The sequence below is a fragment of the Leopardus geoffroyi genome, chromosome D1 (genome assembly GCF_018350155.1).
Source record: "Leopardus geoffroyi isolate Oge1 chromosome D1, O.geoffroyi_Oge1_pat1.0, whole genome shotgun sequence".
Classification (NCBI taxonomy): domain Eukaryota; kingdom Metazoa; phylum Chordata; class Mammalia; order Carnivora; family Felidae; genus Leopardus; species Leopardus geoffroyi.
This window is the reverse complement of record NC_059329.1, coordinates 74,586,472-74,599,213: the sequence shown is the minus strand read 5'-3', so window position 1 is coordinate 74,599,213 and position 12,742 is coordinate 74,586,472. Positions and strand designations below refer to the sequence as shown.

The 12,742-nt window shown below is 36.8% G+C and overlaps 1 protein-coding gene across 3 annotated transcripts in view; it reads right to left on the bottom strand.

Annotated features, from left to right (window-relative positions):
* LOC123601459 (L-lactate dehydrogenase C chain) overlaps positions 1-12,742 on the bottom strand; it is a 56,230-nt gene that overhangs the window by 22,212 nt on the left and 21,276 nt on the right. For 2 of the 3 annotated variants that reach the window (XM_045484725.1, XM_045484726.1), the window contains exons 5-7: positions 3,517-3,690; positions 2,637-2,754; positions 727-850 (exon numbers count right to left, since the gene is read on the bottom strand). In XM_045484725.1, the coding sequence (XP_045340681.1) occupies positions 727-850; positions 2,637-2,754; positions 3,517-3,690 (416 nt within the window). The remainder of the gene's footprint in view (positions 1-726; positions 851-2,636; positions 2,755-3,516; positions 3,691-12,742) is intronic. The other variant, XR_006714116.1, reaches the window with a different exon arrangement.

The following is a 12,742-nucleotide window of genomic DNA, read 5'->3' as shown; positions in this document are numbered from 1 at the left end:
TTATCCCCTTCTCTTCGCCTCGACTACTATCATTTCTATTCTGAGCTGCCGCACATCCTCTCGACAAGTTTCCCCATGTTTACTCTTGTCCTTTTCAAATCTGTTCCCTCCACCACAGCCATAGAAATCTTTTTAACATGAAAACTTGAAAAGAAATAAATTCTTTTAGTGGTTTTCCATAGCTCTACAGTAAGGACTCAAATCCTTTTACAAGGCTTTCAGTGGACTAACCCTGCTTACTTCTCCAGCCTAACCATGCACTTCCCTTCGCTGTCTGCATTTCAACAACTGACCTTTTTTTCAGAACTTCAAGTACCCTCTACTTACATCTACCTCAGTTCCTCTGTACATGTATTGCCTCTGTTTAGACTACTAGTTCAGCCTTCCAAATTAACTCCTACTCATTCAGAATAGGTCACATTTACTTCCTTAGGAAGGCTTCCCTTAACATCACCCATGCCACCACCCAGGGTAGCTAAATTCTCTTCTTGTACACTCTTAAGTACTTGGTAATTTTTCATCATAGAATTTATCATAATTTGTTAATATATATTTCCTTTTATAATTGTTTTATTAAGTCCATTTCTTTCATTAAACTCTATGAGATTAGGGCTTCTCTTTTGTTTGTTCACTATATACTCAACATCTTGTGCAATGCCTGGCACATAGTAGGTACTCAAAAATGTTAAAGAAAAGATGATAAATGAAGATTCGACTTAAGCCTACCTTAACCATAGTAGAAACTGGATGCACTCTCCTCAGATTTTTCAAAATTGATCCTACCAGATCTGTCACAGATAGTCCAATAGCCCAAGAGGTATACCCTTTCAGCTTGATAATCTGATAGCCACTACAGTTGTAGAAAGTAAAAAAATCAAATTTATGGGATGTCAACTTAGAGAACACGTATTATTTTTCAGGCATCCATTTTGAAGCAACCTACATGTCAATGCCACTCTCAGAGATTTCTTCCAAAATTATTTACCAATAGCCAATAGAAATTTCTATAGTAGTCTCATAAACATTATTTGCTTTAAATAATAATTAATACACCCTTCTCTTATCATAAAGGCAGAATACTAGGACATATGTGCGACTAAAGATGAAACTATTTTTATATATTTTTTTATTGTTGTTTAAATCCAAACACAGAATCTGATCATCTTGAAAGTTAACATATACATCTTGCTGACCACTTAAAATTATTACTAGGGTGCCAATGTAACTTTATATAATTGTAAGCCAGGTGTACATATTTTTCATAAGAATACATCATTAAATCAACAATATGGGGAAATGTTCATGACGCATTTTCAAAGGAAAATAGCAAAGTCCTAAACATTATGCAATTTCTTATCTCAGTCTTGTTAAAAACATAACACGTTTATAAGAACTTTAGAATTGCATCAGTCCACAAAGTTATTAACAGTGACTATTTTTAAGTGGTATTACAGGTGATAGCATCTTCTCTACACTTTTCTGAATTTTCTTATTTTCTACAATGAATAATGTATCATATTCTTGCACTGCCACCAACAGATTTGGATTGACAGTCAAAGTCAAAGAACAAAGAGGTTTTAACTTAGTACTGAGTTTATTTAGTTCTCAGAAAAGGATCCAGGACAGGAAACAGAATGTTCAACATCATTATTCATATCAGGGGGTCTTACATCCATGGAAGCACTTTATCCCCATATTAAATATGAAGAAAATGATGTGCAACATTATTTACAATAGCCAAAATATGGAAGCCACCCAAATGCCCATTGATAGATAAATGGATAAAGATGTGGTGAAATATTACACCACAGTGGAATATTACTTAGCCATAAAAAGAATGAAATCGTACCATTTGCAATAACATCGATAAACTTAAAGGGCACTGCTAAGTGAAATAAGACAGAGAAATAGTGATACCATACAATTTCACTTATATGTGGAATATAAATAACAAAACATACAAACAAACAAAAAACAGACTCTTAAGTACAGAGAACAAACTGGTAGTTGCCAGCGAAGAGGTGGGTAGAGGGATGGGTGAAATAAGTAAAAGTTATTAATAGATATAAACTCCCAGTTATAAAATAAATAAGTGATGAAGATGAAAAGTACAGCATTGAGAATATAGCCAATAATATTATAATAATGTATGATGACAGATGGTGGCTATATCTACTGTGGGAGCACTAAGTAATACATAGAAATGTCAGTCAATATCAGCATGTTGTATACCTGAAACTAATATAACATTGTATGCTAATGAAACTTCAATAGAAAAAATAAAGATGAGGGAACTGAGCTTTTAATATTTTAAATACGTTCTCAATATCACACCACTAATAAATGGTGAAGCCAGGTTTCAAGCCTGAGCACCTTGGTTCAAAGTCCATGATCAAAATCACTGTGATATATTACCCTCAAACACAAATGAGTTCTTATAAAATGATAAACAGATTTTCCTTCTGAAAAAATAATCCCCAAAGAAAGCTATGCAGAATGTAAGTCTAAATTTGGGAATTTCCAAAAAGTTAGAATTCTTTGTCTCACAAAAAGCAAAGATCAACTATAGACTTTTTGTGAATCTTACTCTTAAAACTGATTATTAAGGCACTGAGACACTGAATGAGTACTGTTACCTTTCAATAACTTGTTTATGGATATTTTTCCATTGGTCCTTGTCTGAATCAGTTCCTAATTTAGGGTCTAGACTCTTCAGGGCAACACCAGCAACATTCACCCCACTCCATAAGGGCACTAAAAGAAATAGATCTCAGAATAAATTCTTCTTCCCCGTACTGTATCAGTTGTTTGAGTTCAATGGGTTTACATTTTAAAGTTAGGTAACTACCTTACACATAATATAAAAATAAGTTTAAATGGACAAAATAAAGAAATATAAACAAACAAAATTATAAAAATATATTTTTTAATTTTAAAAAATTTATATTTTTATATTTAAAAAATTTATATTTTTTAAAGTGTTAGAAAGATATGTAGAATTATTTTATATTTGTGTGGTGTAGAAGGCATCTTAAAGCAAGATGCAAATACAGAATCCACAAAGAAAAGGATTGATAAGGAAATATAAAGTATCATAAGCAACTAGAGAGAAAAGAGCAACAAATTAATACTACTCAATAGTAACAAAGAGCTGACAGGGAATAACCGTCAACCTAGAATCTCATATCAGTTAAACTGTCATTCAAGAATGGGGTGAAACTAAAACACTCTGCATAAACAAAACTGACAGGATATACTTCAAGAAAAAAAAAAAAGATCTCCAGAGAAGTGAAACACTCATAGACTTTTAAAACAGCTATATGTTACATGCATTGTTTTATGAGAGGTAGCTAAATCCATGAACAGAAGACAAAGTAGAGGAATAGAAAAATACACCAGGGAAATACCAAGAAACTGAAAGTTGTGTAGCTATATTAATATCAGAAAAAAATAGACTTTAAAGAAAATACATATTATTGTAGATAAGAAGTGCAATTACATAATGGTAATACTTACCACTAGAATCACCATGTTCTCCAATAATCCAACCATGGCAGCTTGTGGGATGAACACCCAACTTCTCCCCAATTAGGTAACGGAAACGGGCAGAGTCTAGATTACAACCACTTCCAATTACACGAGTTGCAGGTAAGCCACTTAGCTTCCAGACCACATATGTCAAAATGTCCACTAGAAGGAACAATTTGTTAGAAAAAATTAATAGTAACTTCGTTCTACAATTTGCTTTTCTGAATAAGTAAATGGTCATAAAATCAAATACAGATTCATTACAGAGTTCAAAGTAAAGCAAGTCAACAAAGAAATTAGGAAGGATTATCTCCCATACAGGTTTTTAAAAGGTTAAATTACTCACAATCAGAATTTTAAAACAAACAAACAAAAAATCTCCTTTTGAAATAAAGCATGTACCTGTCTGTGTGTTTAATAATCAGTCAATTAATTTTACCTCCTTAACTACACTTAAATTTCTCCTTTCCTTCACCAGCCTCATCTAATCTATCAGCATCTCCTACCCAGAATAAGGCCACATGCATGACCAGGGTCATATGCAGATGTGAACATACTCAGAAAAAATGTGAGAAGATCCTAAGCTTTAGCCCCATCTGTCTTTGAGGCTCTGTGCAAACAGGAAGTGAAGGTTAAGCCACAGTTGTAAACTGCCAGGCTTAGTGTTGAGGGCATGCCCTAGCATGCACACAGAGCCCTCCAGCAAGGACTGGGAGATATTTTTTGGTTTCAAAACTGCAGAGAGCAAGATGGAATCACTCATGTCAAGCAGTGATGGGCAGTGCAGCCAAGACCAGATATCACAGAGACCAGCACCAGCTGATGACGCACTCAGAACTGATAACCAGCAGAAACAGGAGATATGCAAAGGCCCAAGAGTGATTAAATCATTTTAAAAGGTGAGGATTTTTGCAGCAAACTGTCAGACTCCTTAGACACTGACCCCTCTATGTCTGATCACTTCAAAAAGGGAGCTGCCACCAAAGGTTGTGCCTGATTGATCTTTGAACAGAACAGACATCCTTTGCTGCTTGAACATAATAAACATTAAACTCCAACAGCTGACCTGGACTGGACCAAGGCCTTATCTCAACTGTGCACCCACAGACTGACTTCCCATTTGGTTTGTTAGCCTCCTACCCCTATTCTATCTTGTCTGTTGTGTGACTTGTGCTTTGCTTTGTGTGACATACAAGAAGCCAAGTTAAACATGTGAATGTCATCAAGTCTGGAATCCTGAACCTGCTTTATAATTACATTAACCCCGCTTTATGACTGAATAAAGCTGACACTGTGGAAAGACACAACCCACGTGTGCCTTCATAGCATGTTCATGACAAGAACTTTAAGGAAAGTTCTGTTCGAACATCAGCTGACCACCAAACGAATGTATGTGGCCTACGACTACTGTGGCCATGTACAACAAGGAATATAGACCTTACAAAATTAATTCATAAAAGTCATGAAACAAACTACTACAACAAGCATCAACAAAAACAAACTCTGAAAGGGGAGAATTTGATTTGCAGTTTATAATTACTATATTATAATATATAATATATATTATTATATATTATTATATTACTATATATATAATATATATTATATTATATTATTATAATTTTTTTGGCTTTTGGGTTGGGGCACCTGGGCGGCTCAGTTGGTTAAGCATCCGACTTTGGCTCAGGTCATGATCTCATGGCCCATGAGTTCAAGCCCCGCGTCGGGCTCTGTGCTGACAGCTCAGAGCTTGGAGCCTGCTTCAGATTCTGTGTCCCCCTCTTTCTCTGCCCCTCCCCCACTCACATTCTATCTTGCTCTCTGAAAAATAAATAAATGTTAAAAAAAATAATTTTTTGCCTTTTTTTATTTTAATTCCAGTTAGCATACAGTGTTGTATTAGTTTCAGGTGTACAATATAAAGATTCAATAACTGCATACATCACCTGGTGCTCATCACAAGTGCCCTCCTTAATCCCCATCACATACTTAACTGATTCCCCCAACCCGCCTCCTGTCTGGTAACCATCAGTTTGTTTTCAATTGATGGTTTCAACTAAACCAATGTCTAGTTTTCAACAAAAATTATGAGGATCAAATGAAACAAATAAGTATAGACAATACAAAGGAAAAGAAGCAATCAAAAGAAACTGTTCCTAAAGTACCCCAGACTTTAAACAACTAACCTATCTTCAAGCCCACTGGTTCTTTCTTCTGCCTTCTCCATCTATTGTTGGGCCATCTAGTGAATTTTCATTTCAGTTAACTTTTCAACTTCAGAATTTCTATTTTAGTTCCTTTTTATAATTTCTATTTATTAATATTTCTTATTTGGTGAGACTTCAGCCTCATATGTCCTTAGTTCTTTAGACATGGGTTGCTTTAGCTGTAAATATATTTAAAATGGTTGGTTTAAAGTATTTGTCCGCTGGGATGCCTGGATGGCTCAGTCAGTTATGTGTCCAACTCTTGGTTTCGGCTCAGGTCATGATCTCATGGTTTGTTGGATGGAGCCCCGCATTGGGCTCTGTGCTAACAGTGCAGAGCCTGCTTGGGATTCTCTCTCTCCCTCTCTCTCTCTCTGCCCCTCCCCTGCTCTCTCTCTGTCTCTCTCCCTCTCTCTCTCTCTCTCAGAATAAATAAACTTAAACAAAAATGAAGTATTTGTCTGGTAAATCTTCGTTAATTATTATGGCTAGAACTTCCAGCACAATGTTGAATACAAGTAGTGAAACCAGGCATCTTGTCTTATTCTTAATCTTAGAGAGAAATATTTCACTCTTTCACTATTGAGTATGATGCTAGCTGTGGGTTTTTCAAGTTGAAGAAATTTCCTCCTACTCATACTTTACTGATTCTTTTTTTAAATCATGATTGGGTGTTGAATTTTGTGATATATTTTTCTGCATTTATTACCACTCTAATCATTATATAATATCCTTCTTTGTCTCTAGTAACAATTTTTGTGTGAAAGTCTAATTTCTCTGGTATCAGTATAGCCACTCCAGCTCTCTTTTGGTTCCTGTGTATATGAAATATTTTTTCCATACTTTTACTTTCAACTTACTGTGTCATTAAATCTAAAGTGAACCACTTGCAATTAAGCAAGAAAAAGAAATAAAAACCAAATTGGAAAGGAAGAAGTAAAACTATTTCTATTTGCAGATGACATGATCTTATATATAGAAAATCCTAAAGAATCCACAGACACACACACTCACAAACTATTAGAGCTGATAAATGAATTCAATAAAGTTGCAGGATACAAGACAACACTCAAAAATCACTTGTATTTCTAGGGGTACCTGGGTGGCTCAGTTGGTTAAGCATCCGACTTCGGCTCAGGTCATGATCTCACAGCTCATGAATTCAAGCCCCGCATTGGGCTCTACACTGACAGCTCAGCCCTATCAAAATTCCAATGATTTTTTTGTGGAAATGAAAACAAAAATCCTAAAATGCATACGAAATTACATAGGGCCCCAAATAGTGAAAACAATTATGAAAAAGAATAACACAGCTGAAGAACTCACATTCTGACTTCAAAACTTAACTACAGAGCTACAGTAATCAAAACACTGTGATATTGGCATAAGGAGAGACATATCAATCAATGGAACACAAGTGACAGTCCAGAAAACCCACTCATATATGGTCAATGAGTTTTAGACAAAGGTGCTAAAACCATTCAATGGGGAAAGAAGAATATTTTCAAAAAATGCAGTTGAGACAAGAGGATATCCACATGCAAAAGAATGAAATTTGACTCTTACCTCACATCATGTACAAAGTTAGTTCCAGATGGCTCAAGGATTTAAATATAAGAGCTAGAAATATAGGGGTAAATCTTCATGACCTTGAATTTGGCAATGATTTCTTAGGTATGACACCAAAAGCATGAGTAACAAAAAGAGAAAAAGATAGATTGGCCTTCACCAAAATTAAATATTTTTACGTACAAAGTACACTATCAAGAAAGCAAAAAGACAATCCATGGAATGGAAGAATACATTTAAATCACAGATCTGATAAGAGTCCTATAGACAGATATATAAAGAACTCGTATTACTCCTCAACCAAAAGGCAAACAACCCAATTTAAAAATGAGGAAAGAACTTGAATAGATGTTTCTCCAAGAAAATATACAAATGGCCAACAAGCATTGAAAAGATGCTCAAGGGGCACCTGGATGGCTCAGTCAGTTGAGCGTCCAACTTCAGCTCAGGTCATGATCTTGTGGTTCATGGGTTTGAGCCCTGCATCAGGCTCACTGCTGTCAGCCTGTCGGCACAGACCCTGCTGCAGATCCTCTGTCCCCTTCTCTCTACCCCTCCCCCTGCTGTGATCTCTCAAAAATAAATAAATACAAAAAAAAAAAAAAAAAAAAAAAAGGAAAGATGCTCAACATCATTAGGCACTAGGGAAATGCAAATCAAAACTACAATGAGATACCACTTCACATCCACTCAAATAGCTAAAATAAAAAATGTAGAAAATAACAAGTACTGGGGTGCCTGGGTAGCTCAGTTGATTGAGCGTCCAACTTCAGCTCAGGTCATGATCTCATGGTTTATGAGATCCAGCTCACTGCCGTCAGCACAGAGCCAGCTTCAGATCCTCTGTCCCCCTCTTTCTCTGCCTCTCCCCTGCTCATGCTCTCTAAAAAATAAATAAACAGTAAAAAAAAAAGAAAATAACAAGTGCTGGTGGGGATATGGACAATGGGAACATTTACACACTGCTGATGGGAATGTAAAATAGTACAGCTACCAAGAAAAAAGTTTGGCAGTTACTAATTAATCATAGAATTATCATAAGACCCAGGATTGATTTTTCTTTCTTTCTTTCTTTCTTTCTTTCTTTCTTTCTTTCTTTCTTTCTTTCTTTCTTTCTTTTTATCTTTCTTTCTTTCTTTTTCTTTCCTTTCTTTCTTCTTTTCAGAGAGAGAGAGAGAGAGAGAGAGAGAGAGAGTGTACGCACATGTATGCAAGAGGGAGAAGGAGACAGAAAATCTTAAGCAGGCTCCATGACCGGCATGGGAGCCAATGGGGGGGGGGGGGCTCAATCCCACAACTGTGAGATCATGACCCCAGCCAAAATCAAGGGTCAGACGCTCAACCAACTAAGCTACCCAGGCACCCCCATATGACCCAGTGTTTCTAGTCCTAGAGATATATGCAGGTGTTCAAACAAAAACTGTACATGAATATTCCTAACATCACTATTCACAATAGCCAAAAGGTAAAAACAATTCAAATGTCCATCAGCTGATAAATGGATAAATGGAATGTGATATATTACACAGTGGAATATTTTCAGTCATAAAAAGTATTGATGCATACGACAATATGGATGAACCTTGAAAACATTATTAAATTAAAGAAGCAATACTTTTACAAAAGGACACATATTGGATGATCTCATTTATATTAAATATCCAAAAGAGGCAAAACTATAGATACAGAAAGCAAATTAGTGGTTGCCAGGAATGGAGAGAGGAAGGAATGAGAAGTGACTATTTAAGGGCACAAAGTTTCCATTTAGGGTGATAAAGAAGCTTGAGCATTAGACAGTGGTAGTGGTTGTACAAAATAAAATTTACTTAATGTACTTAATGCCACTGAATGACACACTTTAAAATGGTTAAAATGGTAACATTTATGTTATATGTATTTTGCCATGATAAAAAATAGACTTTACCTCAAAAATTATTACTAGAGACAAAGAAAGACATTACACAATGATAAAAGGGTCAACTGATGCAGAAAAAAAGCATTTGACAAAATTCAACACCCTTTCACGATTAAAAAAAAAACTCTCTGGAGTGCCTGGGTGGCTCAGTCAGTTAAGCCCCACTCTTGATTGTGGCTCAGGTCATGATCTCACAGTTCATGAGATTCAGTCCTGCGTCGGGCTCTGTGCTGACAGCACAGAACTTGCTTGGAATTCTCTCTCCCCCTCTCTCTCTGCCCCTTCCCCATTTGTGCAAGTGCTCTCTCTCTCTCTCTCTCAGAAATAAGTAAATAAACTTACAAAAACCATAATGCTATTGGAATGACTAAAATTGAGGAGACTGACAATACAAAATGTCGGCAAGGATGTGGAGCACGTAGAACACTCTCAGAGTGCTTATGGGAATGTAAACTGGGATAACCACTTTTGAAAACTGTTTGGCAGCTTCAACAGAGTTAAGCATATACCTACCATATAAGCCATCTCTTTTACTCCCATGTATTTACCCAGAGAAATGATGACATACACCCATGAAAATTCTTTTTACATGTGTTTCCAGCAGCTTTATTCATAATACCTAAAAACTGGAAATAACCTAAATACCTACCAATGGATAAATGGATAGGAATGGATAAACAAAAAAGGATTTAAAATTATTTTTAAAAAATAACCACTTTCCAGCAGTAAAAAAAAGAAAAAAAAAAAAAAAGAACAGATCACCAATATACCAAGCTACATGGATGAATCCCAAACTAATCATGCTGGGTGAGAGAAAACAGACAAAAAAAAAAGGCTACATTTGGTATGATTCCATTATATGAGATTCCAGAAAACGGGGCCAGAGGTGGAATAAAGGATGGACTGCAAAGGGGCACAAGAAAAGCTTTGGAGGTAATGCAAATGTACTTACCTTGATTATGGTGGTGGTTTCATGAGTGATTACATCTATCAATATTCACTGTGGAATGATGTCAGCAATACAGCCAAATAAGACATACCTCACTCACCACTCAACCCTCAAAATGACAATCTGGCATCCACGCATGGACAAAAGTGCCTTTGTTGGAGCTGTGTGATCCAGCATCATGCACCAAAGAACCCAGAAGGAGACGTGCCTGTCAGGCATGTAGTAGGCAAAGGGGCCTCAGTCCCAGCTGTGGACCCTGCAATGGCCCATGAGCCAGCTCTAGCCCCACTCTGCTCAGGTTCAGGAGCTCCTGGAAAACAATGTCTTAGACAATCCACCCATCTACAGGAGAGCCTTTGTGGAAGTTCAGGGTTCTAGCTGAGAAGTCCCGGCACACCACTGGGGCAAAATAATATGAGTTTGGATGTATTGGAGAGGGTAAGAGAAACAGTTTGACTTTACTTGCCTCACTCCTCCCCTGAGGTAGAAGAGCTCACTGCTAAAAGAGATCTTAGTCCATGATTTCTCCCACAGATTAAAGTCAGAGTGTGTGAGTAAGCATCTACCTTCACTAGCTAGGCAGACTGCTGCCAAAAAAGCCCATCATTCTCTCACCCCATCCAGAGTATTGAGTCATTAGCTGTACGACTGAGGAATGAGAACAGGCTAAGAGTGGCAGACAGGACTCTCATAGGGGCATTATAGGACATAGGTCCTACTAAATGTGTTGTAGACTCTATCAGGAAGACTGCCCCCGGGCCACTGGGGATGTCTTGCTAGTGGACTCCCCTATTTAACCCACAGGCAATCCTAGCATTCCACACACTCACCCCTACAGGCCCCCACACTGTGGCTGGCTCCCTGTATGCACTCTCACTGACAAGAGTGAGCATTGTCAAACAGCTAGTGAGCACAGGCAGAAAGCTGGTCTGGATCTGTGGGTCAGAAAGAGACTGCAAACTTCAGCTTAAGCTACAAAACCCCCCCAACAAACAAAAGTCTGTGACCAGATGGCTTCACAGGCAAATTCTACCAACATTTAGAGAAAAGTTAATATCCATTCTTCTCAAACTATTCCAAAAAATAGAAAAGGAAGGAAAACATCCAAATTCATCCTATGAGGCCAGTATTACCCTAATACCAAAACCAGATAAAAACATCGCTTAAAAAGAGAACTACAGGCCAATATCCCTGATGAACATAGATGCAAAAGTTCTCAATAAAATACTAGCAAACCGAATCCAACAATACATTAAAAACAGAATTCACCACGATCAAGTGAGATTTATTCCTGGGTTGCAAGAGTGGTTCAATATTTGCAAATTAATCAAAATGATACATCACGTTAATAAAAGAAAGGATAAGAACCACATGATCACTTCAGCAGATTCAGAAAAAGCATTTGACAAAGTACAACACCCATTCATGATAAAACCCCTCAACCAAGTAGGCTTAGAGGGAACATATCTCAACATAATAAAGGCCACATAAGAAAAACACACAGCTAATATAATCCTCAAAGGGGAAAAACTGGGAGCTTTTCCTCTATGGTCAGGAAAAAGACAAGGATGCCCACTCTCACCACTTTTATTCAACATGGTACTGGAAGTCCTAGCCACAGTAATCAGACAACAAAAGGAAATAAAAGGCATCCAAATCAGCAAGGAAAAAGAGAAACTTTCACTATTTGCACATAACATGATACTATACATGGAAAACCCCAAAGAATACACACACACACCACCACCACCACCACCACCAACAACAACAACAACAACAACAAACCAAAAAACTGCTAGAACAGATAAATGAATTCAGTAAAGTTACAGGATACAAAATCAACATACAGAAATCTGCTACATTTCTATATACCAATAATGAAGCAGCAGAAAGATAAACTAAGGAATCAATCCTTGCACTTTACACTTGCATCAAAAACAATAAGATACCTAGGAATAGACCTAACCAAAGAGATGAAAGGCCTCTACTCAAAACACTGATGGAAGAAACTGAATATGATACAAAGAAGTGGAAAGATATTCACTGCTCATAGATTGGAAGAAAAAATATTGTTAAAACGTCTACACTCCCCAAAGCAATCTACACATTTAATGCAATCCCTATCAAAATACCAAGATCATTTTTCACAGAGTTAGAACAAACAATAGTAAAATTTGTATGGAACCACAAAAGATCCTAAATAGCCAAAGCAACCCTGAAAAGGAAAAGCAAAGCTGGAGACATCATAATTCCAGACTTCAAGTTATATTACAAAGCTGTAGTGATCAAAACGGTATGGTACTAGCACAAAAATAGATACATAGATCAATGGAACAGAATAGAAAACCCAGATATACCCAAAACTATACGGTCAATTCATCTTTGACAAAGCTAGAAAGAATATCCAGTGGGAAAAAGACTGTCTCTTCAACAAATGGTGCCGGGAAAACTAGACAGCTACATGCAAAAGAATGAAACTGGACCACTTTCTTACACCATACACATAAATACTCAAAGTGGATTTAAGTCCTAAATATGAGGCTGAAAACCATTAAAATTCAAGAAGAGAGCACA